A 16,781-nucleotide genomic window follows, 5' to 3' on the forward strand; every position below is an offset into this window, starting at 1 on the left:
TGATTTCTTAACAGTGTTTAAAAAAGGAGTAGCCTACTTAGTAACATTAAATTAGTTTGATGGAATACATGTTTAAATGGCTTGCCATAACTTCAGACCTGTCAGAGCTTCTCAGTGTAAGCCCAGCACAGGAGACTGACCGCAAGCCTTCTGAAAAACTCAAGGAAACTATTGCACTGACAAAAACAAACCTGATGATGTTCAAGACTATTCGCATCAGTCCCCAGAGATAGACATATGTTTTTTTTACGGTGCAGAAATTGAAATCAATAGATACTTTCAAAGCTAATCCGTGTTTTTTGTTCTTCTTCTTTTTTTCTTTTATCTTATTTATTTATTTATTAATTTTTAAGTAATGCACTGTAACGTTGACATTGCAGGAATATGCACGCTCGACTGCTAATGCACATGTGATGCTGCGAGACAGGACGAGAGTATGAGCTATAATTCCACATGATGTGCATGGGACGACAATAGCCTTTCCTTACAAGACCGATGCAAACGCATTAAAACCACTTTTAAGGAAATCTAAAGGAAGGAAGATGTTTTTTCTTCACGCGCAAAATGGAACGGGGACAAATCGGACGCCTGAAACGCGAGAAGTGCGCCAAATTGCGCCTATGACTTTACTGTTGAGTCTGGTGCGTTTGCAGCTTATGGTCAGTAGAATCGAGATGCGCTGAACGTAACACAATAGAGGATGTACACAGAAACGCAACGCAGAGGGGAATGAAAGACTTTGTTTGTCATCGGTTAAGTGAAGCCTTTTGGCAAAGCACTTGAGAAAAGGAGCGGAGAAATCTTGAAATGCGCACCTCTTGCTGTTTCTCAAACGAACTGGCACCGGCTCTCTCTCTCTGGACGGAGAGTCAGCTTTGGGAACAACATGACACGGACGCGCTTCTGCTGTCATTAACGGGGACAAATCAGACCAACGCAGCGGCAATCCGATCAATAGACTATCGATAAGCTCATATATAAGGCTAATCATCACGCCTGCCTGTGTTTGCTTAACCTGTTTAGGAGAGTATGCTGTGGGACGATGAACAAACTGCTGAAAGGTACTGAAAGCAGAAACGGTCTTAATTAGACACTAATCTGTTTATAAACAAGATTAAGTGATAATTAGACTAAATGTATGTTTTTCTTCTTCTTCTTCTTTTAGTCATATTATGTTCATTGGGAAGATCTGTGGGAGTTCATGGATCTATTTTTGAGTTCCTCAAGAGATTTTTACATTGAGATTATGATATGTGTTTTGCAAGATGACTCCTACAGTCAGCATAGCGTCAGACAAACCAGATCAACTAGTTGCTCCGATTCCTGTGTAAGCACTCTCGGTTTGGTGTGGAATTATGGGGTGACTGCTCAATCGACTCGGTGAAGAAGCTATGGATGTGAACTACTCCACGGTCCTGGACAGCAGTGTGTCACAGCGCGATTCGTCGAAGCGAGTTCTGACTGGTTGTTTCCTCTCGCTCCTCATCCTGACCACCCTGCTGGGCAACACTTTGGTCTGCGCTGCGGTCACAAAGTTTCGCCACCTGCGCTCAAAAGTCACCAACTTCTTTGTTATATCGCTGGCTATTTCTGACTTGCTGGTGGCCATTTTGGTGATGCCATGGAAAGCGGCCACCGAGATTGTAGGGTTTTGGCCGTTTGGCGCCTTCTGCGATGTCTGGGTGGCCTTTGACATCATGTGTTCCACCGCCTCCATCTTGAATCTGTGCGTCATCAGCGTGGACCGCTACTGGGCCATTTCTAGCCCGTTCCGCTACGAGCGCAAGATGACACCTAAGGTGGCGTTCATCATGATAAGTGTGGCGTGGACGCTGTCCATCCTTATCTCCTTCATCCCCGTGCAGCTAAACTGGCACAAAGCCCAGGCGACCATTTACACGGAGCTGAACGGCACCTACGGCGAGCTTCCCCCAGACAACTGCGACTCCAGCCTTAATCGGACATATGCCATCTCCTCCTCCCTGATCAGTTTTTACATACCTGTGGCCATTATGCTGGTCACTTACACCCGCATCTACCGCATTGCCCAGAAGCAGATACGCCGGATCTCGGCACTCGAAAGAGCGGCCGAAAGCGCCAAGAACCGCCACAGTAGCATGGGTAACAACGGCAGTATGGAGTCTGAAAGCTCCTTCAAGATGTCCTTCAAGCGTGAAACCAAAGTTCTCAAGACCCTCTCGGTCATCATGGGCGTTTTCGTGTGCTGCTGGCTGCCCTTCTTCATCTTGAACTGCATGGTTCCTTTCTGTAACCCCAACGAGAGCTCTGACTTCTTCTGCATCAGTTCTACCACCTTCGATGTCTTTGTCTGGTTCGGTTGGGCCAACTCCTCACTCAACCCTATCATCTATGCCTTCAATGCTGACTTCCGAAAGGCATTCTCCATCCTGCTGGGCTGCCATCGACTCTGCCCTGGCAGCAACACTATAGAGATTGTGAGTATCAACAACAACGGTGGCCCTCCGTCTACTTCTCAGTATCAGCCTAAGGGCCACATCCCCAAAGAGGGCAACAACAGCAACTATGTGATCCCTCACAGTATCCTCTGCCAGGAGGACGAGAACCAGAAGAGGGAGGATGACTCTGGGATAAAGACCTTTGAGAAACTGTCGCCTTCCATGTCAGGCAATTTGGATAGCGATGCAGATGTCTCGCTAGAAAAGATAAACCCCATAACACAAAACGGGCAGCACAAATCCATAACCTTCTGAGTATTGGGTGAGATCTGACCCCAACAAAGAATCCTTGTTTCTATAAAGTACGGAATCCAAAAAAAAAGAAGCTTCACTGAAGACCTTAAAAACATTTATTGGACTACATGAAACTTGCGGAAAACAAAAGAATGTTCCAATTGATGGCACTTTATGCTGGATAACTATCTGCAAAATATTCGCAGCATTTATGATTGACGATACCAGGTCAGTTGTGGCAAGACATAAATGGAAAATAATGTGAATAAACCATGTATGCATATGTATACATGTTATGCATTTAAAATGTGTATACATGCGCATGCCCATGTGGTTGTGGTAGAACTGCTGTTGTTAATACAAGAGTTAGGTCACTAGTAAAATATCTTGTAGGTGAGTTTACGTAAACGGCTCACGAGTAGAGAAATCCGGTTGCGTCTACTGTCGACAATAAAATGTACATAGTGTTGTTTATATTTTTCACCATTTATCAGAGTTGGCTAAGTCAGCATCTCCTTACGCTGCTAGTTGTGAAATTGTATGTGCAAACCACCCCATAATGTAACTTGAGAGCAGTAGCCATTCTCATCCTAGTTCTCTACGTGTGCATTGGTGTGATGTCAAAGAAGTCGAAGAGCAGTGGATTTTTCTGCTATGTGATTTATCAGCTGTGGAAGTGGCCATAATATTTGGATGTAATTTTTTATATTTTGATGTCAAAGATCCCTTCCTTACCTAACCCAACCCCCTTCCTCACCGACCAACCCTTCACTTGTCACAGCACAGGGAAAATACGATCCCAGTGGTAATCTCATCAGTCATTACCTACACTTCGATTGTCATTATTCTCACGCTTTAAAAGGGAACAATGTTTTATTTGAAACCCTGTGCACAAGAGACCTGCCGGTGTACTTGTATCCATCACAGTGTATATAAATGATAGAAGAAGCCTCATGTAGATCCCAGCTCTGCTTTTCTTCTTTGATTCCATCCACTCTAAATGTACAAAAGTAGTTCCAGGCACCACGGCTGCCTTTAAACAGTTTTTTTGCCAACTACGAGGATGAACTTTGCTCTAGGACAGTGTGAAATAACGCTAATCCATAACGGAAAAATTTAACTGTGTCTTATGCAACGCATCTGTCCAGCTACCTAGAAAGATGTTGTGACCTTTCCGAAAACACTATAAGAAGCACTCTGTAGGTCTTTCTAACGCTTCAAAGCATATCCAGGATGAAAACCATCTTGCATCATCCATATAGTTATTGTGCAGAGCCCAGCCCCTGAATTGTTATGTCAGCTGTCAGATGGGTGGGAGTATGGTTACCAACATATGTCACATCCTTAGGTACATTGTCTCTCAATGTGCCTTGAAACAGTTTAACCATTTTAAATTGTTTCTCCCTGCCCAAACAGAATCTGTGGCTTATAAACTGCCATCCTAGTTTTAATAATTTGTTGAGCTGTTTTGTTAGGTTATGCAACTGCCCTTGATCTAAGTTAATTCCAGGGCCTACCATCCAGTGAGTGCTTCCCACGAACATCAGGATTTGACCGAACTGATACGCATGAGCTTGTTCTCAGAGTGCACTAGGAAAAAATGCAAGATGCAAACCAGACCAAAACGATTACTGTAAATCAAGGTAGCTTTCAGATCAGTTTGCCCCCTTTTAGCTGATCATATAAAGCAATTTAGTTCACATTGACTCTCATAACCCACATAGTTCACATTGACTCTAAAGAGAAAGACTCTCATATTTCGCCTTCAGTAATACCAAAATGCTGAGGACATCATTATCAGCAGCCTTTGCCAGCTTCCTTCTCACTTACCCGAATACTCTCCTCCTCTCTAAAAGCTTGACAGAATGAACTACAACCGCTCTATATGTTTGACTCCAAACTATATGAATGGAGTAAATGTGTTCGTGCGACTTGGACAACTTGGGGAGAGAGAGACTAGATGAACAAACTTCAGTACACATATTTGTCTAAAATTGGACATCTGCTCCAGGGAATTTTCCAGAAGACTCTGTTTACTCATCTGCCTGTCAAAGACCCGTTCTTCACAATGCCGCTGTGGAAATATTCAGCTATATGTTTTATAGAAAGTTCATCTTAATGACCTCCACGTTTCAAATAGCATTTTTAGCTTTAATGATGGAATATATAAGATAGTTGGTTTCAGCAGCATTCAGTTAAGCAACATCCGATTTATTTTCTCCAGTGAGGTGATTAGCATTTTAAATGAACCTTTGTGACATTCTGAAAAAGTCCCAGGTGCTTCTTTTATTGCAAATGCAAAGGTATTCCCAGAAACACTGGGGAATCATGGGTGGTCCTTTAATTAGAAGTGAATAAAATAACAGTGAGCCAAGTTTCTCTTTTTTGTAAACCAAAGATTGCAGGTTTATCTTTTGATTTTGCAGGTGTTGTTCTATATACTTAGACAAACCAGTGATTTCCGGTTGAGAGCTGTTTTTCTCTGTTCCTTTCGGAGGAGGTTGTAAATGACAGTTGGTGACAATGGTGAGAGCTTACGATACTGTGTGACAGTGGCAGCACAAACCCCTTGGATCATAACTTTATCAGCTGCATTGTACCACTATTTATGAACATTCATTCCAAGGTGATACAACCTTAACCTCAGATGCTCAACGAAATTAGCGCATTGTAACATAAACAGGAGAAAAACTAAAACATGTGTTGTAAGATGTTAAAATAGAGATGTGAACACAAGTGCTTTTTATCTTTAAGTCCTTAATCGTGAGTAGAGAAAACAAATGTATGTGTTGTTTTCATGTGGGTTTGTCATGCAGTTAAAGCACTGTACCAGTTTCCGTGATTCCACAAAGTAGGTTGTGTTCCTGGATTAACATGTTTTGTTTGTCCTGGAACAACATTCTTGTGCTTTTGTGAACATGAACTAACCCCAAAACCAGACAGAAATGTTTGGTTGATAATGTTTTTGAAGCCCCGACCCCAGCCTTGAAGGAATACTCTGGGTTCAGTACAAGTGCAAACAAACAGCAAATATACCCCCCCAGCTAATAGTTTTATAAAAGCATTCTTCTGTTCAAAGTACAGTATTTAATATGTTAAAATCATTTTTACAGTAATTTTATGTTTTTGTGATGACAAAACTGTAAAGCTGGATACGACTTTACACAGAAAAGGTTCAAATCATGCTAACTTGCATATTGTGGATATATTTATGGACTGGCCCCATTCATTTCAATTGTAACCCAAAGTTTTGCTTTTTCAAACAAAATGAGGGACGAGTGGAAATTCATATTTGTGGCAATCAACATCGGCTGAGCTTAACTTGTACTGAATCTGGAATATTCCTATTCCTGACCCCAAACCTAGCCTAAAAATTGGACTGGTTGACAGGAATGTTGTTCCAGGTCCACTAAGGATGTCGATCGAGGAACATGTCCTACTTGGAAACATCACGGTTGCTGTACAGGTTCGTATGTGTGCTGCAGTTCTTCAAGGTATACCCAACAAATTGATTACAGTACCTAGTTTACAGTTTGTATAAAACGGCCCCTTTCTATTTGCTAAATAAAAGTGTATGTTGTTTTTGTAATCTTGTTTGCATTTTATGAGAAGCCGCAGAATCTGTTATGAGGTATGTCACTTCTAATTCTTTATTTAAAGGTCAACTCTTTGCAGAAAATCAATCGTTATTGATTACACCATCAATGACGCACTTTTGTCAGCTAGAAGTGTGTCCTCAATCGGGCAATTTACATAACATTTTGTATTGAGAAGGAAATTTCAGCTCCTTTGATTGATTACAGTTTTTCTAACCTTTATTGTCATTCTGTGGGCTGAAGGCTTGTGCGATGAGAGGTATGAGGAGTGATGTGACATGTCATAGGGCCCCTGGAGTAAACTGGAGTTAAGTGTTTTATCCGAGGGCAAAATAGAATGGACAGACGGGAGACTAGAATATTGGTATCAGTAACTCAAGGGCAAGAACTAACTCTGACTCCCCCGCTGATCCACCTGGATATGAATCAATGACATGAGTTCACCCAAAAATCAATGAAAAATGAACATTATTTAAAACCTGTCCGAAACCTGAATGACTTACTTTTTGTCTTGGATTTTTGGGGGAACTACCCCTTTAACACTCTTTCTTCCCCCCGTTTTTGAGCATTTTGTGATGAAACTCTCGTCATTGATTTAATTCAAATTTTCAAACAGGATGCCAGCAGAATTTGAACCTTGAAGTGTTATTCTACCCTGAAAGTTGGCAAAACGGTTTCAGTGCATAATAATCAAGATGCTGCACGCGGGAGTTCAGCTTTAGTTACAATATTTGTTGAAGGTCAAAATAAATGAGGAGAAGATGTGAATAAATATTATACCACAATCACAAACATTCCTATCCGGACGGGATTCGATTTCTCAGAGGATCCCAGAGTTATCCAAAGAACAGTTGGCAATTTGCTCCATAATTTATACTGAGATTGTGTGAGAAAAACAGATGTGTTCAATTCAGATGAGATTAAAATCATAAAGTAAGTTTGGGAAAAACTCTAATTTACCTGACCTCCTGAGGGAAGACTAGTCCTGTCTGAAGAGGACAATTTCAGAAATTACATACTAACAAAAATGATATCTTTTAAAAGTTTGGAAAGTGAAATGAAAATGTAAAAAATGAAAAAATGTAGAGGTATATTCAGGCGGCACTTTTTCATGCATCCAAACTGACTGGTTTATACCTAATTTATGTGTTATTTATATGCTCCTATAAGGACAAAAGTGTTACAATAAAAGTAGTCCGTATGACTTGTGTATACTATTTTCCAAGGCTTCTGAAGCCATACAATACCTAAGCTTTAATGGTAAAGTAAAACGGTCTTCTTCAGTTGCAAAGAAAAGAGCAGCCAGGGCATTCCGCTAAATATCTTAATTTTCATTCCTCAGTCGAAAAGAAGGTGACAAAATGAATTGACGGTTTTCAATTCTGAGAGAATTCTTTTATTAATGTTTGACACAAATGCATTCTCTCCAGTATTCCTTCAGCAAAAAAAATGTTCCCTAACAAATGCTAATTCTTAATTTCATATACCTTTTATGATACAACAATGTGAAGTTATATATTTTAGTGCTGTCAAACAATTAATCACAATTAATCGCATCCAAAATAAAAGTTTGTATTTACATAATATATGTGTGTGTACTGTGTATATTTATTAGTTAGTGAGGAAATCATAATCATAGGTCTGTTACTAGCTGCTGTTTTAGTGCTGGGGCAACACTTTGGCCATGTTCCCCCAGGCCTAGTAGTTTTACTTATTTATTTTAATTTATTGATTTAGCAGATGCTTTTGGCCAAATTGACTCAATAATGAAAAATACAAGAATTAACTAATTAATCCAATAGGGAGGAAACAGTACAAGCAGTCCATATTTAGTACAACATTAGAGCAGCAGTGCACATGCAGGCTATATATACTGTATATGTATACATGTGTGTGAGAACAGAGCATTTTTCACAACAGCTGAATGAGTCAAAGCCAGTGCACATGCAGGTTACCTTTAAGGCATTTTCGTTTGGCTCTTATTTTAATCCATAAGGCATTGCAGTGCTGGTCATTCAAGTGTAAAATTCAGTATCATGAATAGTCAAATGCATTGCTCTCCATCGGTGCCTGTTTGAGAATGTGATGAGTAATAATAGCCACAGGCCCAACACACACCCCTGAGGGCCCTCGACTGTAGATATCTGACCCGGTCTTTATTTCTGAACGGACACAACATACAAACCCACCAACATGCACCAAAGTTCACAAGGTCCCCGTTTGGAAAAACACATAATCAAGGTCAATGACAGGCCCAGGGCAATGCTCATTGTGGTGGAAAAGGGATGTCTATGAGCCGTTGTAATGTTCTTATATAACTGGCACTCGGGCCTCGATTTCACCACTGAGTGCTGTTTCGGAACCAGCGCTTGCAGTGCGTTCACTAAAAATATCACTTATGCACCAGACACCAGATCCCCTTCGCTTTCAGTGGTAGGTGGATGTTGTTACTTCAGTCCTGGCTGTTCACCGGGTGCGGAGTAACATGATTTAATTTTCCCAGAACCCATGTGACAGCTGTAGCATTTCCATTATTTCCAATATGAGTCAGCAGTGCGCACAAACTCAAATAACACCACTCTTGCCAGTTTTGAAGCTGTGATGCCCTTGTTGAAAGGCAGTGAGATAGATAACAGCGTGATGTGACTTTGACTGAGCGACGCTTCACGGTCTCTCTAAGAACGGAGCGCTTTTGCTTACTGTGGCTAGCGTTAGCATCAGAGACAGTAGGTAAACAAAGCTTTCGCGTTCAGTGCAAATAGAGTGCATCATAGTTGTCTCCGCTGCTGAGGAAGATGAAATATTAATTAGGCAATTTGAAGACGACTCAAATATTCATTTGTTGACAGTTGTGACACTTCCTGTGTTGTTGCATTTTTAGCTCAAATGCTGTGACTGCTGCGTTCGTGCTTGGAAATTATGCACTCCAATAGCTCACGGTAAAGCTTAGTGTGGTGTGCATCCAGTGCTTTTTTTCCAGTGCTCTAGGCATTCTGATATTATAGTGCTGAATTGATTGTTAGTATCTGGCTGACTGTGGCCATCCAGTTCTTGGGTTTGGTGACAGGGGATGTTACAAATACCTATTGGCAACAACAGCACACTAGAAGCATTATAAACACCCTGCAAAGTGGACTTCAGTATTTAGATATCTTAAGTAAGATTCCAAATTTTGGATATGCTCAGACAGACAGGCTTAGGGAATGCATCAATACATCCCTTTAAGAAAATGGAGAGAAAATTAGTTACACACTCTCATGGTAATTAGAAACTTTTTTTTACGTTTTGGGGAATTGGTGGCTAATTCGTATGATCTGTTTACGCCCCACTGAAGGTTAAATTTAGGGGGGGACCTGCATGCTTATGTTTTGCTTTTAAAGACTGTATATTTCCATAGGAAACACATCATACCAATTCATGCGAAATCACCCCCTCGTAAATGTTTTCTCATGAGACTGGGTTGTATTTCTTCAACTAAGTCTAAATTCAAATCAAGCATTTTATGTAAAGTAAATACACTCAAATAAATAGCATTTTCACACTTTTTTTGCATAATTAGACAAGATTATGCACTGTGTGCATGGAAATAAACAAAATAATATTTTGCTTTTATGATATTTACTTTTTTTCTTTTCTTTCCATTCATATTAAGCTTGCATTTTAATGACACTGCTCTGTCCTGGTAAACAAGTACATCAGCTTTTCAAAACACCATTAGTGGAAAACCGTTAAGAGGCAAAATTGTTAATTGTTGTGTACATTGCACTACAATACTGATAGAAATCTTTTCATACAATAAATACTTAATTGTCTAGCCTCTGGAAGATCATCATAGTTTAAAACAGGATATATTTCATATTTTCATGATATATCAAATATAAATAAATTATGAAGGCATGGTAGGTCAAATGTTTCCAAGACAAATTTTATGTGACCTACTGTACATTACTAACTAACTGACTAACCACATCTGTTTTAATTAAATTTTGTTTTATTAAGTAATGTTACAATTCCATTATCACAATCATAGGTTTCATATCATTTAAGAAGTACATAATGTACATTTGTCAAATTACTCAAATAATTTTTATGCTCTTTTAAACAGTAAAAATATTTCACAATATTGCAGCTTTTGTTGTATTTTGGATCAAATAAATGCAGGCTTCTCTTTTAAGAAGATAATTCTTAAAAAAAATACATTACTGTTCACAATCTTTTGACTGGTAGTGTATATATAAATATGTAATAATCTGAAAAGTTTCTGTATGAGGGTTTGGAAGAGACCTCAGTAGATTTTAACTGAGCAAACGAATAATATGCTTTCAGAAAGCAATCTGCTTTGGGATTCTTGTACTCTGTCTTTGATTTTTTTTCTGTGTTGTCTTTGTGTCATCGTATTGAAATGATCTGAGCAGTTCTCCCTGAGGGATCATTGTCCTGAAAACTTGTTGCTAGCATGTGATCAGAATAATGTTAGTTCGATTTCAGTTCACTTTACTTCATTCTTCAGCCAATGTCCTTTTAATAGTTTTAAGTCCTTTAAAGTGTTGCTGCGTGGTTGCTAATGTGTTGTTAATACAGTGTGTCCTAGGTGATTGTTTTCCCTCTACTTTCTTGCATTGTACAGTCTCCATTGATGGATATGAAGCATTCTCTGACATAGCATACCCATAAAGGTGGGGTAATTATTTTTTCAAAAACGCTTTAGAAAACTGAGTCAGGCCGAGTACCAAAACAAACTTGTAGCCAATCAGCAGTAAGGGGCGTGTCTACTCATGATGTGGAGGAGAGAGCGCTCAGTGCACAGGACGGACATTAGCCGAGCCTAGCGACGACAGAAAGATTGAGATGGCGGATAAAAAACAAAAGAGGAAAACGTCTGTGGAACAAAATAAGGCTTACGATAAGGCAAGAAGTAGGACCCGTGTAAATATTGGATCAACAGCTAAATGCCGCACCGCAACCTTTGACTGAGCGACGCTTCACGGTCTCTCTAAGAACGGAGCGCTTTTGCTTACTGTGGCTAGCGTTAGCATCAGAGACAGTAGGTAAACAAAGCTTTCGCGTTCAGTGCAAATAGAGTGCATCATAGTTGTCTCCGCTGCTGAGGAAGATGAAATATTAATTAGGCAATTTGAAGACGACTCAAATATTCATTTGTTGACAGTTGTGACACTTCCTGTGTTGTTGCATTTTTAGCTCAAATGCTGTGACTGCTGCGTTCGTGCTTGGAAATTATGCACTCCAATAGCTCACGGTAAAGCTTAGTGTGGTGTGCATCCAGTGCTTTTTTTCCAGTGCTCTAGGCATTCTGATATTATAGTGCTGAATTGATTGTTAGTATCTGGCTGACTGTGGCCATCCAGTTCTTGGGTTTGGTGACAGGGGATGTTACAAATACCTATTGGCAACAACAGCACACTAGAAGCATTATAAACACCCTGCAAAGTGGACTTCAGTATTTAGATATCTTAAGTAAGATTCCAAATTTTGGATATGCTCAGACAGACAGGCTTAGGGAATGCATCAATACATCCCTTTAAGAAAATGGAGAGAAAATTAGTTACACACTCTCATGGTAATTAGAAACTTTTTTTTACGTTTTGGGGAATTGGTGGCTAATTCGTATGATCTGTTTACGCCCCACTGAAGGTTAAATTTAGGGGGGGACCTGCATGCTTATGTTTTGCTTTTAAAGACTGTATATTTCCATAGGAAACACATCATACCAATTCATGCGAAATCACCCCCTCGTAAATGTTTTCTCATGAGACTGGGTTGTATTTCTTCAACTAAGTCTAAATTCAAATCAAGCATTTTATGTAAAGTAAATACACTCAAATAAATAGCATTTTCACACTTTTTTTGCATAATTAGACAAGATTATGCACTGTGTGCATGGAAATAAACAAAATAATATTTTGCTTTTATGATATTTACTTTTTTTCTTTTCTTTCCATTCATATTAAGCTTGCATTTTAATGACACTGCTCTGTCCTGGTAAACAAGTACATCAGCTTTTCAAAACACCATTAGTGGAAAACCGTTAAGAGGCAAAATTGTTAATTGTTGTGTACATTGCACTACAATACTGATAGAAATCTTTTCATACAATAAATACTTAATTGTCTAGCCTCTGGAAGATCATCATAGTTTAAAACAGGATATATTTCATATTTTCATGATATATCAAATATAAATAAATTATGAAGGCATGGTAGGTCAAATGTTTCCAAGACAAATTTTATGTGACCTACTGTACATTACTAACTAACTGACTAACCACATCTGTTTTAATTAAATTTTGTTTTATTAAGTAATGTTACAATTCCATTATCACAATCATAGGTTTCATATCATTTAAGAAGTACATAATGTACATTTGTCAAATTACTCAAATAATTTTTATGCTCTTTTAAACAGTAAAAATATTTCACAATATTGCAGCTTTTGTTGTATTTTGGATCAAATAAATGCAGGCTTCTCTTTTAAGAAGATAATTCTTAAAAAAAATACATTACTGTTCACAATCTTTTGACTGGTAGTGTATATATAAATATGTAATAATCTGAAAAGTTTCTGTATGAGGGTTTGGAAGAGACCTCAGTAGATTTTAACTGAGCAAACGAATAATATGCTTTCAGAAAGCAATCTGCTTTGGGATTCTTGTACTCTGTCTTTGATTTTTTTTCTGTGTTGTCTTTGTGTCATCGTATTGAAATGATCTGAGCAGTTCTCCCTGAGGGATCATTGTCCTGAAAACTTGTTGCTAGCATGTGATCAGAATAATGTTAGTTCGATTTCAGTTCACTTTACTTCATTCTTCAGCCAATGTCCTTTTAATAGTTTTAAGTCCTTTAAAGTGTTGCTGCGTGGTTGCTAATGTGTTGTTAATACAGTGTGTCCTAGGTGATTGTTTTCCCTCTACTTTCTTGCATTGTACAGTCTCCATTGATGGATATGAAGCATTCTCTGACATAGCATACCCATAAAGGTGGGGTAATTATTTTTTCAAAAACGCTTTAGAAAACTGAGTCAGGCCGAGTACCAAAACAAACTTGTAGCCAATCAGCAGTAAGGGGCGTGTCTACTCATGATGTGGAGGAGAGAGCGCTCAGTGCACAGGACGGACATTAGCCGAGCCTAGCGACGACAGAAAGATTGAGATGGCGGATAAAAAACAAAAGAGGAAAACGTCTGTGGAACAAAATAAGGTTTACGATAAGGCAAGAAGTAGGACCCGTGTAAATATTGGATCAACAGCTAAATGCCGCACCGCAACAGCTAAAGTCACCGCATCCAGTGTAGACAGCATCACTGATTATAATGAGTTCTATAGTATTTTGTCGCGCTTCTCGTGTCCGGTGTAGACACGGTGTAACATTGGTTTTGCTTTGTTTCACAGAACTAATTGTTGCCTGGGTTGCGTACGTATGTGTGGGGCGGAGCTATCAAAATAGAGGCGAGACCCTTTTGGGGTAGGGGCGTGTGTTGTTTTGGTGATTTGAAATATCAGCATTGGCCACCAGAAATCACTTACCCCACCTTTAAAAGCCCTGAAAATCTCAGCAAAATGGAAGAACAAATTGGTCTGATGTCATTTTGAACAAAATCAGGCCGAAACAACATTTGTTTGGAATTCATTTCAAGAGTTCGAAACAGCTTGCCAAAAATCGGACTTTCTAGATAGCTACCATTTGTCTGTTCTCCAGTTCATCTCCTTTGTTCAGTCGTTGGGGTCAGAGATGAGTAAAATAATGAACAGTGGAGATCTGCTTTATAGTAGAAACTGTAAATTGTGATTCCAATCGAAAGCCACACTGATAATCTTCTTTTTAATACTGTAAATCTTCTTGTTTGGAAGCAATCTACTGTGCTATATAAATAAACATGATGTGATATTAGTATATTTGATATTTGAACTTACCCAATAAGCAAAGAATGAAAAAAATAAACTTCAGCATGGCCATATCAAGGCCATAAGCCGCATAATTTAAGGTACTGTTCGCAACGGCACCACTAGTAAAGCATGCACTCTTTGAATTTCTATTCATTTTTGACTTGGTTGCATTAAAACAAATCTTGACTCCAATCCTTATGTTACTCATTCAGGCTTTGGTACGCCCATCAACGTCGTTCTTCATCAAAGCGTCTTACCCAGCATGCTCCTCTAGAGCCTTGTTTGCGCTCACTGGGGAACAGCACTTAAAACGCACAAGCTAAGAATAAAACAGTGCCCATGTGCTCTCCCAGACTCGCTCCTGCGGCTTTAAATGGGTGTAGAGAGTCCATTGGGAGATTCTTCCACTGGCTTCTTAATTCATCTCATGCACTTCTATCCTGTCCTGAGCACCCGGGGAAAACAAACTAGCAATCCAGCCTCCCGCCCTGAAAGAGCCTGAAATACTCTCTCTGTTGACTTCTGCAATCTGCTTCAAACACACATTAGTCACTCTGGAGGAGCACATAAACAGTGTTGCATGTGTGGAAACCCAAGGACACTTGGAGGACAACAGTGTGACATGATCTATTTCTTAACTTCAAGCATGAGCAATGTCAGTTTCCCCTTTCTGCTTGTCATTCTGGAGCTTTGTCAGATGTTCCTGTAGAATATCGCATCATAGACAGGGATGCATGGATATCGCTCTAACCTTATGAATATTAATGAGATTAAGTTGATGAGACACCCTGTCTGCAGTGCACCTCTGATCATAACAGACCACTGAAAGACATGGTCACAGCTGTACACTAGTTGGACTTGTGCCTGTGAGAAACTCAGACATAATTGACACAAGATCACAGATGGCTGGGTCAAGATGTTACGTTAGCGTGCCGTGCTTTAGAGATGAAAAAGAACACAGCAATTTCTCTGATAAATATAATACCCTCAGTAATAACTGGCATGCTCGGGAAATTAGATTTTTTAAAATTGATGAAAAGTGATTGAGGAACCAATTTTAATAACAAAACCACCAAGGCTACATGTATTTATTATTATTATTATTATTATTAATAAAAAAAGTAAAAACTGTAATATAGTAAAATATAATTCAAATGTAAAATAACTGTTTTCCATTTTAATATTTTAAAATCGAATTTATTACTGTGATGCGCTGCTGAATTTTCAAGAGCCATTACACTCTTAAAAATAAAGGTGCTTCAAAAGGTTCTTCAAGCGATGCCACAGAAGAACCATTTTTGGTTCCACAAAGAACCATTCAGTCAAAGGTTCTTTAAAGAACCATCTCTTTCTTACCTTTTTGTAATCTGAAGAACCTTCTTTCACCACAAAGAACCTTTTGTGAAACAGAAAGGTTCTTCAGATGTTAAAGGTTCTTTATGGAACCATTTAGACAAAAAGGTTCTTCTATGGCATCGTGAAGCACCTTTATTTTTAAGAGTGTACTTCAGCCTTCAGTGTCACATTATCCTTCAGATATCGTTCTAACAAATATAAAACTTTAGGCAGATTAAAGTGTTTTCAACTTTGACAATAAGAACGAATCATTATTAATAACTGAGCATCAATAATAATTGATAACAATTCAGCAGCAAATCAGAATATTAGAATGGTTTCTGAAGTATTATGGGACACTTTTATATGAAATAGTAATTCAAAATACCTCAATAATGTAAAGTATACTGTACCATACTACCATATCATAATTTTTTGTAGAAGTATTGTTATTAGTTTATTATCTGGTAAATGAATAAAACATAAATAACACATATTATACACATGACTTATAATGACAGTACATTAAAATGTATCAAAATTAATCTGGATATTATTTGCGGGACAATGACAACCAGATCTCATCCTTTCATAACAATTATATACATTCAGTCCAAATAATCTCAAAAATCAAATATCTGATTTAAATGTCTTATACTGTTTCAATAATTCATTTGGCACATTATCCAGTTTGGGGAATTGCTTGGAACCGTGCAGCTCTACAGAAACTATATCTATAGAAATGTATATATTTACCAAATGATTCACTGATTAACCATTAAGATCAGATGGAATATATTATAGACAGCTGTATTAAACTGAACAAGAAGAGAGGCAAATGAAAAGTTTATAGATTAAGTAAAGTTAAAAGTTTATAATATAATTACTGTGAATAAAATGTTTCCATAAATAAAAAAATTAAAAACACACACACACACACACACACACACACAAGTCCATTAAATTAAATTGAATACTTTATTATTGCAACTCTTATTTCTCATTGTCTCATAAAATAAGAGGCAAGTACAGTTTGGATATTTAACGCATAAATTATGCAGTTACTGATTTAAGATAATTGGTTTGGAGTAGTTTGCTGGATTTATTTATGTTGTGTTTGCTGTCATTATTTATTTGTTGTGTTAAGAGCTAATCTTTTTATTTAATGGAGTTTGTTGGGGCCTGTTAACACTTGGCCACATAAATGTGTCTCCAAATATGAATAGAAATCCAATCTTT

At 38.4% G+C, this 16,781-nt stretch overlaps 1 protein-coding gene across 1 annotated transcript; it reads left to right on the forward strand.

Moving 5' to 3' along the window:
• Window positions 1-346: 346 nt before the first annotated feature.
• Window positions 347-6,332, forward strand: LOC107581908 (D(1)-like dopamine receptor). Its single transcript, XM_016267589.1, has 2 exons — window positions 347-1,061; window positions 1,166-6,332. The coding sequence occupies exon 2, from the start codon at window positions 1,392-1,394 to the stop codon at window positions 2,730-2,732; it is 1,341 nt and encodes a 446-aa protein (XP_016123075.1). The 5' UTR covers window positions 347-1,061; window positions 1,166-1,391; the 3' UTR covers window positions 2,733-6,332.
• Window positions 6,333-16,781: the final 10,449 nt, after the last annotated feature.

Source organism: Sinocyclocheilus grahami, unplaced genomic scaffold (genome assembly GCF_001515645.1).
Source record: "Sinocyclocheilus grahami isolate Dianchi unplaced genomic scaffold, SAMN03320097.WGS_v1.1 scaffold39.1, whole genome shotgun sequence".
Lineage (NCBI taxonomy): Eukaryota > Metazoa > Chordata > Actinopteri > Cypriniformes > Cyprinidae > Sinocyclocheilus > Sinocyclocheilus grahami.